Source organism: Dasypus novemcinctus, chromosome 9 (assembly GCF_030445035.2).
Source record: "Dasypus novemcinctus isolate mDasNov1 chromosome 9, mDasNov1.1.hap2, whole genome shotgun sequence".
Lineage (NCBI taxonomy): Eukaryota > Metazoa > Chordata > Mammalia > Cingulata > Dasypodidae > Dasypus > Dasypus novemcinctus.
The window spans coordinates 5,514,760-5,534,537 of NC_080681.1; the positions used below are offsets into that span (position 1 = coordinate 5,514,760).

At 40.8% G+C, this 19,778-nt stretch overlaps 1 protein-coding gene and 1 pseudogene across 4 annotated transcripts in view; both read right to left on the reverse strand.

Annotated features, from left to right (window-relative positions):
* The window catches only part of MAN1A2 (mannosidase alpha class 1A member 2), a 254,045-nt gene that overhangs the window by 42,319 nt on the left and 191,948 nt on the right, over positions 1-19,778 (reverse strand). For 2 of the 4 annotated variants that reach the window (XR_188123.5, XM_004456600.4), the window contains one exon: positions 13,417-19,190. The exons of 1 other annotated variant lie outside the window; for it this stretch is intronic. Coding sequence is in view for 1 of the 3 variants with exons in the window: in XM_004456600.4 (XP_004456657.1) it covers positions 19,058-19,190 (133 nt within the window). In the remaining 2 variants the exon portion in view is untranslated. Of the gene's footprint in view, positions 1-13,416; positions 19,191-19,778 lie in introns of those variants that run through there. One more of the 4 variants, XR_001118517.3, reaches the window with a different exon arrangement.
* LOC101414047 (L-lactate dehydrogenase A chain pseudogene) lies at positions 3,017-4,102 on the reverse strand (annotated as a pseudogene).

Below are 19,778 nucleotides of genomic sequence, written 5' to 3' on the forward strand. Positions count from 1 at the left end.
TGAGTGGTTCACTCCATTTCCATCCCCTGATTCCTGGACCCATGGATCCTGGTAATGGGAGAAACAGCACCATAGAGTGGATGCTGACTTAGAGCATACACAGCCTCCTGGAGAACAATGCCCCAGCCCTGCAAGGTATTGCCACCTAGTTGGCACTGTAATTGAGTCTTCAAAAGGCCATTCCACCATTCTATCAATCCAGCTGCTTCAGAGTGATGGAGAACATGGTAAGACCAGTGAATTCCATGGGCAGGTGCCCATTCCCACACATCATTTGCCATGAAATGGGTTCCTTGATCAGAAACAATGCTGTGTAGGATGCCATAGCACTGGCTAAGAAATTCAGAAAGTCCATGGATGGTAGTTTTGGAAGAAGCATTGCATACAGGAATGCAAACACATATCTGGAGTATATGTCTATTCTAGTTAAAACAAATCACTGCCCCCTCCATGGTGGAAATTGTCCAATGTAGTCAACCTGCCACCTGGTAGCAGGCTGGTCACCTCGAGGAAAGGTGCCTTATCAGGGGCTGAGCGTGGGTCTCAGCGACTGGCTGATTGGGCACTTAGCAGTGGCTGTAGCCAAGTCAGCCTTGGTAAGGTGAAGTCCATGTTGCTGAGCCCATGAGTAACCTCCATCCCTACCTCCATGGCCACTTTGTTCATAAGCCCACTGGGCAATGACAGGAGTGGCTAGGGAGAGGCTGAGCATTGGCCACAGAGCAGGTCATCTTATCTACTTGATTATTAAAATCTTCCTCTGCTGGTGACCTTCTGGTGAGCATTCATGTGGGACACAAATATTTTCATGTTCTTTGCCCACTCAGAAAAGTCTATCCATATACCTCTTCCCCAGACCTCTTTGTCACCAATTTTCCAATCATGTTCCTTCAAAGTCCCTCACCATCCAGCCAAACCATCAACAACAGCCCATGAATCAATGTACAAATGCACCTTGGGTCATTTCTTCTTCCAAGCAAAATGAACAACCAGGTGCACTGCTCCAAGTTCTGTCCACTGGGAGGATTTGCCCTCACCACTGTCCTTCAGGGATATCCCAGAAAGGGGCTGCAGTGCTGCAGCTGTCCACTTTTGGGTAGTACCTGCATATCATGCAGAACCATCTGTAAACCAGGCCCAGGTTTTCTCTTCCTCAGTCAACTGATTGTAAGAGACTCCCCAAGAGGCCAAAGCTGTGGGCTGGGAAAGAGAAGGTAACACGGCAGGGGTGGTGGCCATGGGCATCTGGGCTACTTCCTCATGTAACTTACGTGTGCCTTCAGCACCCGCTCGAGCCCTACCTCGTGTATACCACTTCCACTTTATGATGGAGTGCTGCTGTGCACGCCCAACTTTATGGTTTAGTGGGTCAGGCAATACCCAGCTCATGATAGGCAACTCAGGTCTCATGGTAACTTGATGGCTCATGGTTAAGCATTCAGTATCTATAAGGCCGGGTAGCAGGCCAAAAGTTGTTTCTCAAAAGGGGAGAGTGGTTAGCTGCAAAGGATGGCAGGACTTTGCTCCAAAATCCTAAGGGTCTGCGTTGTGATTCTCCAATAGAGGCCTGCCAAAGGCTCCAGACGGCATCTCTATTTGCCACTGCCAGCACCATTGGATCTGCTGGGTCATATGGCCCAAGTGGTAGTGCAGCTTGCACAGCAGCCTGGACCTGATGCAGAGCCTCCTCTTTTTCTGGTCCCCTTTCAAAACTAGCAGCTTTTCTGGTCACCCGGTAAATGGGCCAGAGTAGCACACCCAAATGGGAATGTGTTGTCTCTAAAATCCAAACAGACTAAGCGTTGTGCCTCTTTTTTGGTTACAGGAGAGGCCAGAGGCAACAGCTTATCCTTCACCTTAGAAGGGATATCTCAACATGCCCCATACCACTTGACACCTAGAAATTTCACCAAGGTCAAAGGCCCCTGTATTTTTGTTGGATTTATCTCCCATCCTCTCTCACGCATATGCCTTACCAATAAGTCTAGAGTCTCTGCTGCTTCTTACTTGTAAGGTTCTAGCAACATGATATCATCATTATAATGGAGCAGTGTGATGTCTCGTGGGAGGGAGAGATGATCAAGATCCCTGCAGACAATATTATACAGGGTTGGAGAGTTGAACACCCCTAGGGCAGGACAGTGAAGGTATATGCTGGCCTTGCCAGTTGAAAATAATCTTAAATACAATTGCCTTACTAATGGTAATTGAGATAAAAGCATTTGCCTGATGGATAGCTGCATACCAGGTACCAGGGGACGTGTTGATTTGCTCAAGCAATGATACCACATCTTGGACAGCAGCTGCGACTGGAGTCACCACCTGTTTAAGTTTACAGTATAATCTACTGTCATCCTTCAAGATCCATCTGTTTTCTGCACAGGCTAAATAGGAGTGTTGGATGGGGATGTGGTGGGAATCATCACCCCTGAATCCTTCAAGTCTCAACAGTGGCACTAATCTCTGCAATTCCTCCAGGAATCCAGTTGGTGTTTTGTGTGTGTGTGTTTTGTTTTTTTCCCAAGAATAATAGCCTAATGGCTCTCAAAATTTTAATGAAATAGACATTATAATAAACTTCATGGTTTATTTGACATTTTTGAGGTACAACACTTGAACAGTTGGTTGCATTGTAATAGGTAGATCTTTTTTTTTTTTTTTTACATTATATGGCAATGTACACTACTTTGATACATTTGGTACACAAAATAAGATCCTTTAAAATAGTTATGCACAAGACATGCAATGTTGGATTTACACACTGGAGTTCAGGATGTGATTGACTGGGAGGAAAGAAGTTGGACTAGGCATGTTTGGTGAAGGAACCAGAAGGTATAAATCACACAGTAACCACACACATTCTTCTGGTTTGAAAGGCAACTGCAGGATGTGCAATGGCACTGGTGCCTCAGACATAAACTATTTTATATAACCAGTTTGGGACTATGCAAGATAGGTACCATCTTCAGTATCAGGAAATAGCTTTAGGGTTTTATGAACCATTCCTATGTCTAACTTTTTTTCCTAGGTCATCTTAATATTACTTCTGTAATCCCAGATCAGATAAAAAGAACTGGAACAACCCCCAACTAAAATCCTGTTGTAGCCTAAACAATGAAGTGGTACTACTTTAAAATTGCTAGCTCTTTTTGGATCCCCCAAAGTGTATCCACACTCTTCTTCAAATGGGCCTCTTTTTCAGGAGTCAGAGTCACCTTGACAACATCTGAAATTCCATTCTGTCCCAAGATGCAAGGAACACTAAGGAAGACGTCATCTTTTATTCCATAGATTTGCTTAATTATGGTGGAAACCGGATGGACATGTCTAAGATTCTGCACTATACTTTCTGCCAAATCTGCCACAGATAACCCAATGGCCCGGGAGGTATAGCCTTTCAGTGTGATCAGCTCATAAGCACACTGTCATCCTCCTGTTTGTGAACCTCCTTCCACTGTTCCTCATCTGCATCAGTGCCTAACTCAGGGTGCAGATTTTTCAAGGAGACACCAGCAACGTTCACTGCACTCCACACAGGCACACCAGCGTCTCCATGTTCCCCAAGGACCCAGCCATGACAACTTGTTGGGTGAACTCCCAGCCTCTCCCCCATTAGGTAACGGAATTGGGCTGAATCCAGATGGCAACCACTTCCAATAACACGGTTTTTGGGAAAGTCACTTCGTTTCCAAGCCACGTAGGTCAATATATCCACTCGATTGGAAACAACAAGCAACTTGCAGTTTGGACTGTATTTTACAACATTGGGAATGATAAATTTAAAGATGTTCACATTTTGCTGGACCAAATTAAGACGGCTTTCTCCCTCTTGCTGATGAGCCCCAGCTGTGGTAATAACCGGCCTGGAGTTTGCAGGCACACTGTATATAGTCTTTGCCAGAGACGATTTTTGGTGTTCTAAGGAAAAGGGTGCCATGGTGGAGAGCCATCATCTCTCCCTTCAGCTTGTCTTCCATGACATCCACAAGTGCAAATTCATCTGCCAGTGCCTTCATCAGGATACTGATGGCGCAGGCCATGCCCACAGCACCAACCCCAACAACTGTAATCTTATTCTGAGGGACCTGTTCTTCCTTAAGGAGATTCTGAATCAGCTGGTCCTTGGGATGGGAAGGAACCGGGACTACATGTGGAGCGGGCGTCTGCTGCACGCGGGGCTTGGACCCAGACTCGGCGGCTGCGGCTTCGGGACTCCAGGTGGTTTTGGTTCACTGTCTTGCTAGGCAGGGGCAGTTCTCGTGGCTTCCACTTGGCCTTTCCAACCATAACGCCCCCACTCCACAGTCAGGGGTCCAGTGTGGGGGTTCTGCCCGTTACTGAGTGTGTCTGTCCCAATTACGCATTCTGCAACTGGGGAAATAACCACAGAGTGGGTCTGAGGACCCACTGGACCAACTGTGAGACGGGCCTGAGCTAAAACTCCACCAATCACCTGACACCTGACTAGGGGAACACAGTGGCATTTTGGGTCTCCTGGAATTAATGTCTCTTCTGAGCCAGTGTCTAATAACCCCTGCAGTGTCTGGTCGTTTCCCTTTCCCAGTGCATAGTTACTTGGTCAAAGGCTGTAGGTCTCCTTGGGGAAAGGGGGGAGGAAGATTAACAGTATAAATGTTCGGCAGGGCCCTTCCCAAGGGCACCTGGCCTTCTCCTCATTCAGGGGGCTCTGGGTCTGCAAACTGTCTCAAGTCTGGGACTTGACTAAGGGGCTGTGATTCTCTGTGTTTGTAATTCGACTTAGGGTTTTGTTCACTCTTCTGCTTATACAGATCCAGAAGGAATTTAGCAGCCTGCCCATCTATTTTACTTCTATGGACTCCATGAGCCAACGCCATAACTCTGCGACTCAGACTCCTTTGATTGTTGCTGAGTCTGCCTTCCATCACAGCACCCACACCCACCTCGTCCTTGGCGATTATCCACTGACACTTGACTTTACCGGCCCAAGATCCAACCATCCCCACAATGTTTGAGGATTCTAATTCCATCACAGCCCTCCCTACAGTAATACCTGGACTGCAGAGAAGAGGGACCACAGAGCAATTCAGGGAAAACAGTTAGTCTGTCCTGGTTAACAGTGTGTCCTCTGGACATTGTTGGGGTGGGTGGGCAGGTATTAAATGGTAAATCCATTCTAGCGTCCCAGCCTCCCTAAGCCTTTGAATTCCCTCTTCCACTCTATACCAGGGCAAATCAGGCATCTCAACCTGAGACATGCTAGGCCATCTTTTGGTCCAGGTTTCAATCAGCCACCCAAACAAACAGGTCAAGAAGATATAGGAAGAAATGCTTCCCAATTCATTTTATAAGAACCAACACTATCCTGATACTAAAGATTAAAGAGAAGAAAGCAATGCACAATATCCCTTATGAATATAGATGCAAAATCATTAAAAATATCAAACCAAATCCAGTAACATAAAAAAGCACTGTACACCATGACCAAGTGGGGGATTTATCCCAGGAGTTCAATGTTAGACGGCCAAAAATTCATTAACTATGCCATATTAGTAGAATAAAAGACAAGAAAACACATGATCATCTGGACGGATATGGAAAAGGCACTTGACAAAATCCCACACCACTGATGATAAAAACTTTCAATAAACTGAAAGAGGAAGAGGAAGGAGCTTTCTGAAATGGATAGAGGGCATCTATGAAAAATCTATAGCGAGTACCAAACGTAATGGCCAAAGACCAGGGGCTTCTCCCACGGTCAGGACCGAGGCAAGAAGGGCAGCTTTCCCCACTTCTGTTCAACATTGTACTGGAGGTTCCAGCTAGTGCAATGCATTTAAAAGAGAAAAGGAAAAAAGAGAAAGAAACGAAAGGCATCCAGGTGGGGAAAGGAAAAAGTAAAATTATCTTTATTTACAGACAAGATTATACTTTGTGGAGAAAATTGTAAGGAATACACAAAACAAAACCAAAAAAAAAAAAAAAAAAACCCCATTAGAACGAATAAGTTGTTTCAGCAAGATCACAAGGTACAAGATCAATACACAAAATAAATTGTACTTCTATATACTAGAGATGAATAATTTGTGAATGAAATTAAGAAAACAATTCCATCCATAAAAGCATCAAAAATAATAAAATTTAAAAATAAATTTAACAAACAAGCGCAAGACTTGTACACTAAAAATTAGAATACACTGCTGAGAGAAAGCAGAGATCTAAATAAATGGAGAGACTTTCCATGTTGATGGTTTGTAAAATCCAATGTTGTGAAGAAAGCAATTCTCTCCAAATTGGTCTACAGATTCAATGTAATCCCTATGAAAATGTAAACAGGCTTTTTTTTTTGCAGTAATTGACAAAGTGATTCTAAAATTTAAATTAAAATGCAAAGAACCCAGAATAATTAAAACAGTTTGTAAAAGGAAAACCAAGTGGAGGACTTAGAGTTCCCAATTTCCTAAGTTTCTCTACAGCGGGGTTTCTCATCTGGACGCTACTGACACGTGGACGAGATCGCTCTTTCTGTGGGGGCAGCACTGTGTATTGTATGATATGTAGCACTCAACCCACCAGAAGCACCACCCCAGTCACCACAGATCAAAATGCCTTCAGATATTGCCAAATGTCCCTGTGGGGAAGGGACAAAAATCACTACCACTTGGTTGAAAACCAGTGCTCTAAAGCTACAGTGTGTATCTACAGTGTGGCGCCGGCACAAGGAAAGACATATGGCTCAATGACTCAACATTGAGAGTCCAGAAATAAATACTACATTTGTGGCCAATCAATACTTGAAAAAAGGGCCAAGGCAATTTAATAGGGAAAGTCTCTTCAATAAGCAGAAGAAAGATAATCGCATGTCCACATGCAAAAAGTGACTTTAGACTGATATATACCCAAGAAATTAACTCAAAATGGATTCCAGACCTACATGCAAGAGCTATTCAACTTCTAGAAGAAAATAGAGGTCTAAACCCTTTTGATGTTGATTAGGCTAAAAGACAATCCATAAAGAAAATTGATAAACAGCACTTCATCAAAATTAAAATCATTTGTAATTCAAAGATCATTATTATAAAATGAAAACACAAGCCATAATCTTAGAGAAAAAAAATCCAGAATATATAATGAACTCATAACTTAATAAGATAAAACCCAATTCTTAAATGGACAAAATATTTGAAGACATTTTATCAAAGACATGAATGTCTAATGAGCACAGATGTGCAACATCATTAGTCTTCAGGGAGATGCCAATTAAAGCTGCAATGAGATGCAACTTCATACCCACTAGAATGTCTATAATAAAAGAGGCAGGTAAGTACAGTGGTTTCTCAGTACTCACCACTAATTTTTTTTTTTAAGATTTATTTACTTATTTATTTATTTATTTCTCTCCTCCCCCCCGGCCCCAATTGTCTGATCTCTGTGTCTATTTGCTGCATGTTCTTTGTCTGCTTCTGTTGTTGTCAGCAGCATGGGAATCTGTGTTTCTTTTTGTTGCGTCATCTTGTTGTGTCAGCTCTCCGTGTGTGCAGCGCCATTCCTGGGCAGGCTGCTCCCTCCTTCGCGCTGGGCGGCTCTCCTTATGGGGCGCACTCCTTGCGCGTGGGGCTCCCCTACGCGGGGGACACCCCTGCGTGGCAGGGCACTCCTTGTGTGCATCAGCACTGCGCATGGGCCAGCTCCACACGGGTCAAGGAGGCCCGGGGTTTGAACTGTGTACCTCCCATGTGGTAGACGGACACCCTGACCACTGGGCCAAGTCCGTTTCCCACTCACCACTAACTGGTTCCAGGAGACATGACAAGTACCAAACAAATTTTTCCCATAAGGAGTAACGTAAATAAATTTAATGTGCACACTTTTTAGGCAATATGTAAATGGTAGGGTTGTATACCATTATGTGAGAAATAAACCTAAAAATTAATAAATACTTTAACTAAAATAAAAACTTCACTTTACCAGCACTGAGAAGAGTCCCTGGCCAATGGCTGGTGGGAGAGTGTGAGGAGGAGAGGCTCCTTGGAGGGCTGCTTGGAAGGAGAGTCCCCTCCAATAGAGCATCGGGCACTTGCTCTGCAGGTGTTCTTTCTCTTTTCTCCCTTTTTTCAACTTGCACCACAGGCTTGGACACACTCTGTCACCTTCACTAAAAACTTATCCAATGAGGACTGCTTCTGTCTTCTTTTCAGAATTTCTCAGAAGTATGAAATTTTTGGTCATTCAACAAATTCATATTTCTCCTTGTCAGAACTTTGTCCAGATGGTACTTCTCCACAAAGTTTTGAACTTCCGCCAGTTTTGCACACATTTCTCTTACCAAGGAACTGGGGACATCCTGCCTTACCTCCTCATCTGAAGAACTCTCTTCAGCCCCCTCTAGCTGCTGCTCCTTCTGTAGTTCCGGCAGCTCCTCAGTGCTGACTCCTCACCATGTTCCTCCACTGACTCCTCCACATCAGCAGCACCGACCTCCAGACCAGGGAATGGCCCAAAGACACACCCTCCTGCACAGCTGCACCCCCTGCACCTGCAGGCTCGGGCCAGCCTCACACCCTTCCAAGGCTCTGAGTCTCAGCTTCAGCCACAGATTCTGGCCTGGTAATGTCTTCTCCTCTTCTGTGATGTAGTTTCTACTTGGCATTTTTTCCAAAAAAACCCCTGGTCTCATCACAGGTAAAAACTTGGTGGGGATAAAACCCTCAGCCTCTACGTAGTCTTGAAATTCTCTGATGAATTCATCAGCAGCCTTTTTTTTTTTTTCTTTTTAAAATTCTTGGTGTTTTATTTTCTTGTAGGAATTAGACTTACTTAACAGAAAATGGTATGGAAAAAATAAAAGGTAGATTTTCCCCTACATTGCTTAGAAATTTTAAATCCTTCATTTAACAAAATGTCTGGGCTCTCTGCCTAGAGGAGCTCACAACAAATCCCAGTGTGTATTTCTAGCCTTCTCTCCCATTTCTCAGCAAGTTCTGTTCTTTTCCTCATTCTCAATAAATTCTTTTTACTGGCTTAAAAAAATAAATGTCTGGCTGTACCTTGGGTGGGGTTAGAGAAGAGATGGGAGGGGAAGTTGGTGGGTTGCTCTATTTTTTTTTTCTGCTTTTTTTTTTTCAGATATATAGATCACACACAAAATATTACATTAAAAAATACAAGACTTTCACATATACTCTCCTCCCCCACTCCTCCCACATCAACAACCTCTTTCAGCAGTGAGGCACATTCATAGCACTTGATGAATACATTCTGGAGCAGTGCTGTGCCGCATGGATTATAGTTTACATTGTAGTTTATACTCTCTCCCATTAGCATTTGCTGCCTCGCCATGCCTCACAACACAATGGAGGCTGGTCCTCTTTTTAAAATTATCAAACCAGCTGTGGCTGGCCCTAAAAACCTCAACACTCTCATCACTCAGTTCTGGTTTGTTTTTCAAAAGATCGGGGAAGCAGATGTGGCTCAAGTGATGGGGCCTCCACCTACCATATGGGAGGACCCAGGTTCGATCCCTGGGGCCTCCTGGTGAAAAAGAAGAGAAAGCGTGCCTGTGCAGTGAGCCAGTGCCCACGCAAATGAGTCACGCAGCAAGATGATGACGCAACGAGAGATGAAGGGGAGAGTCAAGGTGAAGCGCAGCAGAGACCAGGAACTGAGGGGGCACAATTGACAGGGAACCCCTTTCCACATCAGAGGACTGAGAATCGAGCCCTGGGAAATCCTAGAGGAGAAAGATGAGAAGAGAGGCAAAAGGAGAAATAGATACAGAAGATCACACAGCGAATGGACACAGACAGCAAAAACAGCAGTGTGGGGGAGAGGGACTGGGGGGCAAAGAAAAAATAAATAAATCTTAGGAAAAAAAAAAAGACCAGCATGCAACACTTTCGCTTTTTCACATAAGATGGCTTCTGATACAGTCGCCCGCTAATTGCTTCTCATTTGCCCAAATCAATAACCGCTTTTCAACTTCGAGTATTTGGGGACACTGCTTTGTTACTGCTTTAACTCCTTTTACAACATCAGCCTTTTTAAAAAAATTGCTTCTTTATTCTTAAGGATGGCGGGAACTATTGTTCTGGGCATATCGTATTCCCTAGCAAGATCAGGAACGGGAATACCATTCTTATACTCTCATATTTATCTATTATTTCTTCTTTTTTGCTCAATGGTGGTGCAAAGAAATTTTCTTTTCTGCTCAGTGCTATCACTGCTCATTTTCTTAGGACCCATGATGAGGAAGAATAACTCAAAAATACACAAAATGACGCCAGGCACTAAGACAAGGCTGCACTGAGTGCACAGGGCAAGCGCTCTTGCATGACGAACGCACGGCCCTTTGCTGAGGCTGGAAAGGGGAGTGTCACGAGGCAACCCACAAGATCCAGCTTGTGCATCAAGCACCAAACAAACGACACCAGACAAATTTTCACATCAAGATGCGCTGAGTACCAAATCTGACGAGATTTCAAAGCAGTTGAGTACCAAGATATGACTGTATTGGTGAAAATGTGGGAAAACTGATACCTGCCTACATTGCTAGTGGGAACGTAAAATAGCACAGTCATGTTGGAAAACAGTATGGTAGTCCTTTAAAAAGTTATTCACAAATTTACCATGAATGACCACTCCGAGGTATATATCCAAGAGAAATGAAAAAGCATGTCCACAGACCTGTATTTTCAGCAATAAAAAGGAATGGACTCTTGATAACTGCTACAGGATGAATGAACCTTGAAAACATTATGCTGAGTGAAAGAAGCCAGATGCAAAAGATCACATACTGTATGATTTCATTTATGACACGTCCAGAAAAGACAAATATGTAGACAGAAAGTAGAGGAGTGGGCTGGTACGGAAATGAAGATTGACTGCTAATGGGCAAGAGGGACATTTTGAGCGATGAAAACATTTTAAAACTGGATTGTGGAATGCTTGTACAACTCTAAACTTACTAAAAATCATTGAATTTTACACTTACAGTAGGAAAATTAAATTTTATATAAATCATACCTTAAAGATTAAACTTTTTGTAGGATTACATAAAAATCATGTATAGAGTTCCCCTATACTACACTTATTTAACTCCTTTCAGTAGTATATTTATTATAATTGATGAAAGAATATTTTAATAACTGTCCTATTAACTATATTCCAGGTTTACATGAAGTGAAACCAACTCTTAACATGAACGCTATCTGTATGTTGACAGTTCCTCTGCAGCCCAATGAAACAATGATAGAAATTTAAGATATTTCACAGATGAAACCCAGATTTTATTGAATTATGATCACCCAGGGCTCCTTATTCCTTTAACTTTACCTGGTTGTTTTAGTTGCTTCTGAAAATACAGTCCACAATAACTTCTGAATTTTTCACAAGGTAGTTGCCTAGTCTAAAATTTTGATTGTTAAAATCCACTGTGCAAGGAAAAATTAGACCTCCTCATGGATGCAAAATTGACTATTTCACAAAGTTTAGCCCTATCTTATTATTTTTTTTAAAGATTTTATTCTATTTTATTTCTCTATCCCTTCACCCCCACCCCTACCTCCACCCCAGTTGTCTGTTCTTTGTGTCCATTTGCTGCGTGTCCTTCTAAATTTTGTCTGCTTCTGCTGTTGTCAGCAGCATGGTAATCTGTGTTTCTTTTTGTTGCGTCATCTTGCTGCGTCAGCTCTCCGTGTGTGCGGCGCCATTCCTGGGCAGGCTGCACTTTCTTTCACACTGGGCGGCTCTCCTTACAGGGCGCACTCCTTGCACATGGGGCTTCCCTACACCGGGGACACCCCTGCGTGGCACGGCACTCCTTGCGCGCATCAGCACTGCACATGGCCAGCTCCACACGGGTCAAGGAGGCCCGGGGTTTGAACCGTGGACCTCCCATGTGGTAGACGGACGCCCTAACCACTGGGCCAAGTCTGCTTCCCAGCCCTACCTTATTCGATCCTTCATGGGTACAGAGTTTTAAATATCCTGTACTTGTACAGTATCAGCAGCAGATTAAACAACTGTCTTGAGTTCAGTTGATACTATTCTCAAGCCCCTTAGCATATTTTGGCCCAATAATCACTTAAGCAGGGTCAGGTCAGATTAAAATGTGGCAGGCTGAGGTTCTGAGACTGAAGCGGTTTTTAAGCTTGATGATCTTAGAAGCTGGCCTAGACTTGGCACAGTAATACTCTAATGTTGTTATATAAATCTACAATTTGTTTTCTTAAAATCAGCTGGAAAACAGTGACTTGTGCAATGCAGGTACTCTCCTCTCTGCAATTCTCAAGCTCAGTGTTTGCATCTTCGGCTACTTCTTTCTTTCTGGGAGCTCAATATTCTCCCACTATTGTGGAATTGGACGGAGTTTTAAACCTCCTTGCATGGAAGGGGTCACATACTATTTGGCTTCTGAGTTGAAAATGACTTCTCTTTTGGGGAAAAACATAGCCACCCCCAAACTTTTCTCTGAAGCTATGTTATTCTACAAGAGTCAGAATAATTTCAAGACTCTCCGCACCCAGAGATGAATTGCCATCTTCTTCCCTTCTTTTTTTGTTGGCTTTGTATTTTAGTTTCCTGGCTGCTAAAATAAATACTGCACCAGGGGTTGGCTTAACAACAGGAATTTATTGTCCCATGGACTCAGGGGCTAGAAGGCTTGCTTCCTCCCCAGGTCAGGCCAGCAGGCTGGCCTGCAATCTGTGGGGTTCCTTGGCCTTTCCGTTCCCTGGTTCCCTGGCAGGGCACATGGCAGTGTCTTCTCCTTTCTCTTAGGGGTTCCATTAACTCCCTGCTTCCAGCTGCTTCCTGGGCCTCCTTCTCTGTCTGAATTTCATTCTGCTTATAAAGGCCTCCAGTGATCTCAACTAAAGCCCATCCTGAGTCAGTCAGGCCACATCTTAACTGACGGGACTTCTTCAAGAGATCCTGTTAACAAGGGGGCTGCACTCACAGGAGCAAGGGTCGGGGCCTGAACATGCCTTTTGTGCAAAACACGACTCAGTCTCCAACACTGTTAAACTCTTTTAATAATGCCATCTTTACATATCGTATATTGGCATTTCTAATGCAAGATACTAATTTCTAGCAGTGTCATTCCCAGGAAAGTTAAAAGCAAGAAGTAGGGATTTCATATACTTCCTTGCGTAGGCCAATAATATAATTGTATCTAAAACACATTATTCTTAGTAAAAAAAAAAAACAAAAAAACAGCAGTGCTATAAAAATTGGTTGGAATAAAATAACTTTTTAAGCAAACTCTTTTTAAACTTTCAATGATATCGAGAATGAAGATTAGCTGAACTAAAAGAAATCCTCTCTGAATAAGAGTAATGCTAGACTACCAGTTACAGTCCAAAGCCAAAGTTGTCCTCTTGTAAATAGGAAGAGATTGAACTGCAATGTTGTCGTGGGTATAAATGAATAAACAAAGAGTTTCACTTAAAGAACATCTTTATTTGATCTTTAATACAATATTATCCATGATTTGTAAAAATTACACATGGAGGACATGACTGGAAACCACTTCATGAGTGGCCAGTGGGTACTCAATTTCGGAGCTTATACTTACCCCACTTATTAGCTTAGGAAAAATTTTATTAGTGAATTTGAGACCAGTGAGATCACAGAATGGCATTTCAGCTTCCAAATCCAGTAGCTAAAATTGGGAATATTTTCGTTAATCCAACAACTAATTTTTGAATTTTCTTTAAAAAACACCTTTTTCCCAGCAAAGAACTCAGATTATCTTCACAGGAGTTTCCTGGTATGCAATTTGCAATAGAATTCTGTAGCTGCAAGACACTTGCAATTGTTCAAAACCAGCTGCATAATAACGTGTATGGACGTGGGTATTTGTGTCTGTGTGCTCACACTTGGGTGCATACGGAGCGGAAGGGACGGAGAAAGGCAGTTCATTTATAATGTGGGAGACAATAAATTCCTGCTTATCACTTAGCACCTTCACCCCCACCCAGAATTTCTAAAAATAGTGAATACAATAAATTTCTTAGTGAAAATCTATTACCTTTCAGAATGACTTGGTGCACTGCAGTGTTTGTAACAGCCATATGTCTAATGTCACCAGTCCTCAACTGCTGGGCTCAAACCAAGTTTAAAATGGCTTAGCTGTTAAGCACTGGAAGTGAAGGACTGCGGTTGAGGAATACTTTATTTTCTGAAATGATGCATGCTAACATGTTGAAATAATGTCACTGACTTGTAAAGGTATTGAGGAGAGCTGTGCAAGGAGAGAGGAAGGGGTCTCCTTTCTGGATGTACCTCTTCTTTGCGCTCCTCGGCTTGGGCTGTTCAAGAGCAAAGGGGGCGGCGACCTTCTGCAGCCAAAAAAAGCAATAACCAAAGCAAAAAGGGAGACACATGGCCCATTTTCTGTTACCTAAGATTTTTCAAAAGACTGTTTCTGCAGCACAAAGATCAGAAATTCTATCCTGTTTTTGTCATAGGACCCTAACGGTACCCAAGTGGTGAAATTTCTGCAGACCCAGCAGCTCAGAGACTCAGCCCACCCTAAGTGAGCAGGCAGAACTTGCAGAGAACATAACATCTGACACGACAGAGGCGTCCCTTTTGCACGGGAACTCCAGTACAGTGGCTTTAAATACTATGACAAGACAAGAACAACGGCTGACAACATACCAGTAACAAAACCTTTGCTTTTCTCATGATAACCAAATCATCCTGAAATTTGAACAGACTCCAGAAGAGTACATCTATTTTCAAGACAACAAAATATATAGCTTTAGGTTATACAAAATACAATAGTACACACACATTTTTGCTTTAAAACGAATTATGTAAAGTAAACACAGAAAGAAGATGCAGAACAAAGGTTATAGGAACTTCTGATCAGAGGTCAGCAAACTACTGCCTGTGGGCCAAACCAGGATCTCCATTTGTTTTTGTAAATAAAGTTTCATTGGAAAAGAACCAAGCCTATTCATTTACATAGTGTCTTGGCTGCTTTTAGGTTTCAATGCAGAATTGAATAGACTCTGCAGCCCCCCGAAGCCTAAACTATCTATTATCTGGCCATTTACAGAAAAGCTTGCTGACTGGTTATATAGCAAAAAAGAGCATCTCCATCGTGACGTGAATAAGCTGAGATAATAGAAAATAATCTTCATCAATGTTTTTAAACCAGAGTAAGTACATCAAAATATCTCCATGTCTTATTTGGTTGCTCAAATATTCTGCTTAGAATCTGTGCAGCCCAAATCAATAATTAAACAGAGGCAATATTAGCATTAGAAATCTGTGTATAATGGCATTTACATATACATCTATGTTAAAGAGTAGATAAAATAGGAGCTAGACATTTTGTGGGTAATGAATCCTAAAGAAAAAGAACTCAAAATACTATTACTATGAACTATTATTCAGAACTCAGAAATATTTTAGTATATTTTCTTTACATATTAACAGCATGGGACCATTTGTAAGACCCATATGAGATCAAAACCAATTTATAACTGTCAGTTGTTACCCGTGAATTATGTGACAAAAAACTTTTTAATATAAAATAGCCAACACTTCCATAAAACTTAAATTTTTAATTACGTAATTAGAGGGATACAGCAAAATAAGAATTTCTTTCTAAAGTAAATGTTTTAGTCAAAGTTGCTTCAGCAATCCAGTATTTCTTCAACATTTCCCGAGAGATTTTAGTTAACTACAATTATATGTTAGTCTTATATAGCAACGCATTGTTTAAAATATATTATAAACCTTTTCTTTTCCTCTTTAACTTAAATGAAATAAAAAATTACATATTTTTAACATGCTTCATACTGAAAACATTTAAAATGGTATGAACTACTCATATATAAAATGTCACTGGAATTATGTAAAATGTTTTAACACTTGAAAGTGCCTGGCATAATGCTTAGCACACATTAAGTACCTCATATGTTTGTTCACTTATTCTCTCATTCACTCATGCACTCATTCAAAGAAATCCAAGTTTGAGAAGAAAATGCATAAGGAGAATGGCAAGCACAATCTTTTATCAACAAATCTGTGTCAAAACTTTGGCAGTGGAGTGGAGAAGATGAAAGGCTGATGGTCATAATTTCAAACGGCTTGGTTAAAATCCTCCAAGTGAAATTTGGGTTGCCCTAGATGAGATCATGAAGATTCAGGGGTCAACCTTCCACAGAAGGAACACATTCCTTCAACATCTAGGTTTTACTTTTACATATAAGCATCTGCTCAAAGACAGGAATAAGTTGGTATGAGAGAGACACAGAACAGCAGATACATGCAACCCGCCAGAAAGTAAGACCCTCCTGCACGACACTTCCTTTTGGTTAGGGCCACGTTCTCTTGGTTTCACCAACTTCATGTTTGGTTAAAAATAATATCAATTGGTTCAAAACAAAGAAGTGTGATTCTAAAATGAAAAGAAATAAATGTAGACGACAGAAGTGGTCATCCTCTCTTTTTCTTTTGTGTACCAACTGACAGATCTATTCTGCACATTTGTGCCAAAGGCACAAGGTGAGGTGCAGCTCTCTGAGGCGGTACCTGGAAAGGGGCATTTCTGAGCTCTCTGCAGATGGTCTTAGAAATTCAGTAAGTATTTAACCTGAGTCATAAGGTCCGCAAATGCAAGGACAGAAGAAAGTGAAGAATACTCTTGGAAACTAAGCAGAATATGGAATAAAGATTGATCTTTGTGGAAATAATTAAAAATCGATAACAAAAATAAAACATGACACTGGCAAGTCATTTGTAACTTTCTTTAACTGCCTTTGGTATTTAGAGAAGAAAAAAAATTGAAGCATTGTTACAAACTCTAGTCTTCTCATCATCAAAAGGTCGGGAGGTGGTGGAGAAAACGCCCTCTCTGCCCTTCTCAAACCCCTTGCTTTACCACAACTGGTCCTACTTGGACACTTCTCTGCCTTCTAAGCTCCATTCAGTCCTAGTAATACAGAGCAGCTGGGGAGGAGGAGGTCTGTTTCCTTATCACTTGGAAAGTTCCTGGGAAACTAAGAAGGCACCTTTAGTCTGCATTCTTCTAAAGCAAAGTGACTGCACAGTTCCTCTGAGTCTTTTCCAGCTCAGACTTTTCCCTTTTTTTCAGTGACTCATAAGTGGGTTTGTGCTGTTTTTAGGGAAAAAGCTAACCTTTTTTGGAAAACCAAACACTTCCCCTTTCTCTTCTAAAATCACACTAAAACACTACCCTTCTCACTTAAAAAATTTAATTTTTCAACAGTAAAAGTTATAATTTCAAATATATACTAAAATTTAACTGTCTTAAAGATTCAAATAATGCTGTTGGTGCTACATTCTTATTTTACATATATACTGTAACAATTTGGGGTGGTTTTCATTTATTTATGGACCATTTACTGAAGTGTGTAAGTTGCTAGATTATTTGTGGTATAAGATGGCTATCTTAGAAGAAGATTTAATATATTAAAATATTTTTCTAATTTAAATCTACATGCTACCAGAGGACTCAAAGAAAAGTCATCAAAAGAAATAAGCCTTTAGAATTCCAAGGCAGGCTTCTTGCAAAAAAATTGTTTCATGAATTCTTCAAATTCAGAATAAATATTAAACTAATTACACTGTTCCCAACTTTTATTAATGTTACTGGCAGCTGCTTGTATTAAATGAAAGAAGTGCCCTGCACTGTGACATAAATCTAAGGGGCAGAAAATTTATAAGCATTAGATATGTATATTCCAGTTCTTACAAAAATTTTAAGTTCTTCCCCACAAAATAAAAAGATCTAGAAATTTTGTTTAAAAGAAATATTAATTCAAAACTTATGACGGTAAGAGACTACCCCCATTAGATACATCCTAAATTTAGTGCAACGGTAATTAATTACACCATGCTCTTATCACTAAAAATTATTTTGGAACTATTCTGATTCTTTGGATTTCTATAAATATCCCTGGAGAAAATAAAAGTTGAATTAATTTTTTTACAGAAAATATTTGTGAAAAGCTCATTCATTTGAGGAGATAATAAAAGATCCCTCTGTCCAGATTCCAGATGGAATATTTAAAGAAGTTTCACTGTTATTTCGTTTTGGATTTAATAAATTTACTAGTAATTTGGCTCATCAAAGAGAATTCAGAGCCACATTGCAGTATAGAAAATTTTGCCAAGCCACATAAATAAAGTTGTTAGTTGAGTTTATAATGAGGTTAAAATGATAAAATTTACTTGGTAGATTTGTTGGTGCTGAAAAATAATCTCCTACCCACCAAACCGAAGCTTTCTCTTAGAATGGGTTCCAAGGCAATGGATTGTGGCATTTTCCCCACTGTTTGTCATGCTACCATCACTGGATTGAACTACATGCACAAAATCTCAATCCCAGGCTTGTAAGTGGTGGGTCTGATAAAACAGCAGTTTCAGTGACTCCATATGAAGGCAAAGGCTTGAGCAGTATTCTTTGTAAGATCATGACCTCGGAGAAAATCATATTTAACCAAGAAATTTTAATGAAACTGATGTGGGATTTGTAACAGTTGCCAGTCTAGTCATCCAATGGGGAACTTGAACATTCAGACAGGGCTAGGTACTTCTGTTTCTTTTTCAACTCTTCTTGCTGCTGATGCAGTTATACTGTTCTTTTGTTCTTGCTTGTCTTAGTTCATTTCACTATTAAAATGGAGATAAAAGGGATAAACAATGTGAAAGTATTTTTACTTGAAAGCTGCTCCACTGTGGGAGGAAAGAGATATATAATTGGTTTCAAAGGCCATCTCTAGTTCCTGCAAGGTGCTCCATATTTCCTGGCTTGTTCTTAGAAGTCTAGCCCCTAGACTTCAGAACTCAAAAAACAAACTTGTAGTAACAGACATTATTTCTCACATGACCATCTCATTAAGAATTAAAGCACATCAGGTCCCTGTCCTATACGTACCAGAACATGTTTTGGTCAGGTATAAAATGGAATAATTTCAAAGTTGCTATATTTACAAGTTGAAAAGTCTTGCGGGTTTTCAAAAGTCCCCTCTCCGGCCTAATTTCTGTAGTGGTCCATGTAAACAAAACACAGGTGAGAATGGTCCTTCTGGGGTTGCTTTCATCGAACAGCAGCATTTCCTGACAGTGTGTTGTTGGCTAAACGTAATACCGGCAGAGGGTGGGCCTCTGTATTGAACACCCAATGGTCTAAGGGTAAGAGGTCATCACTGGAGAACAGCAAGTATAAATATCTGAAAAGAACAGGGGGAAGAAAGAGCTTCAATTAGAATTCAACAGTAAGACCAAGTGATCTCAGGAATAACAGCAGAGGAAACCAACACCTATTTTGAAAAGAAGTGAAAAACATCACAAAAATGAACCTGAGTTGCCCAAGTGATCTAAAGTACAAAAACAATGTGCTCCAGAATGCTGCATAAGAAAATTTAGTAAGATTCAGAACTAGACCTTCAGAAATAAGACAAATAAAGTAACAATGTTGTAAAATGACATAAAAAAAAACACTATTTTATCTTTTTTTCAAAGAAATTCTTTAAAAAAATTCTAACCACCATAAGTTTTGGCAGCTTACAAAGCTCATAGGACAACCAAAAGTCAATTCACATTTATTTATAAAGAGTGAAGGAAATAAGTAAAATATATTATTTGGAAATGTAGAGGACTTTTACACCACTCTTAATACATCAGTTTTTGCAACTATTGGAAAAGGTACAGAAAAGTGTTAAATAATGGTTTCAGAGGGCTTTGTCAGACATATTATGGTTTTACAGGTTTAATAATTTTTTCAATTGCCTTTAAGGGGAAATAACACAGTTTATAGG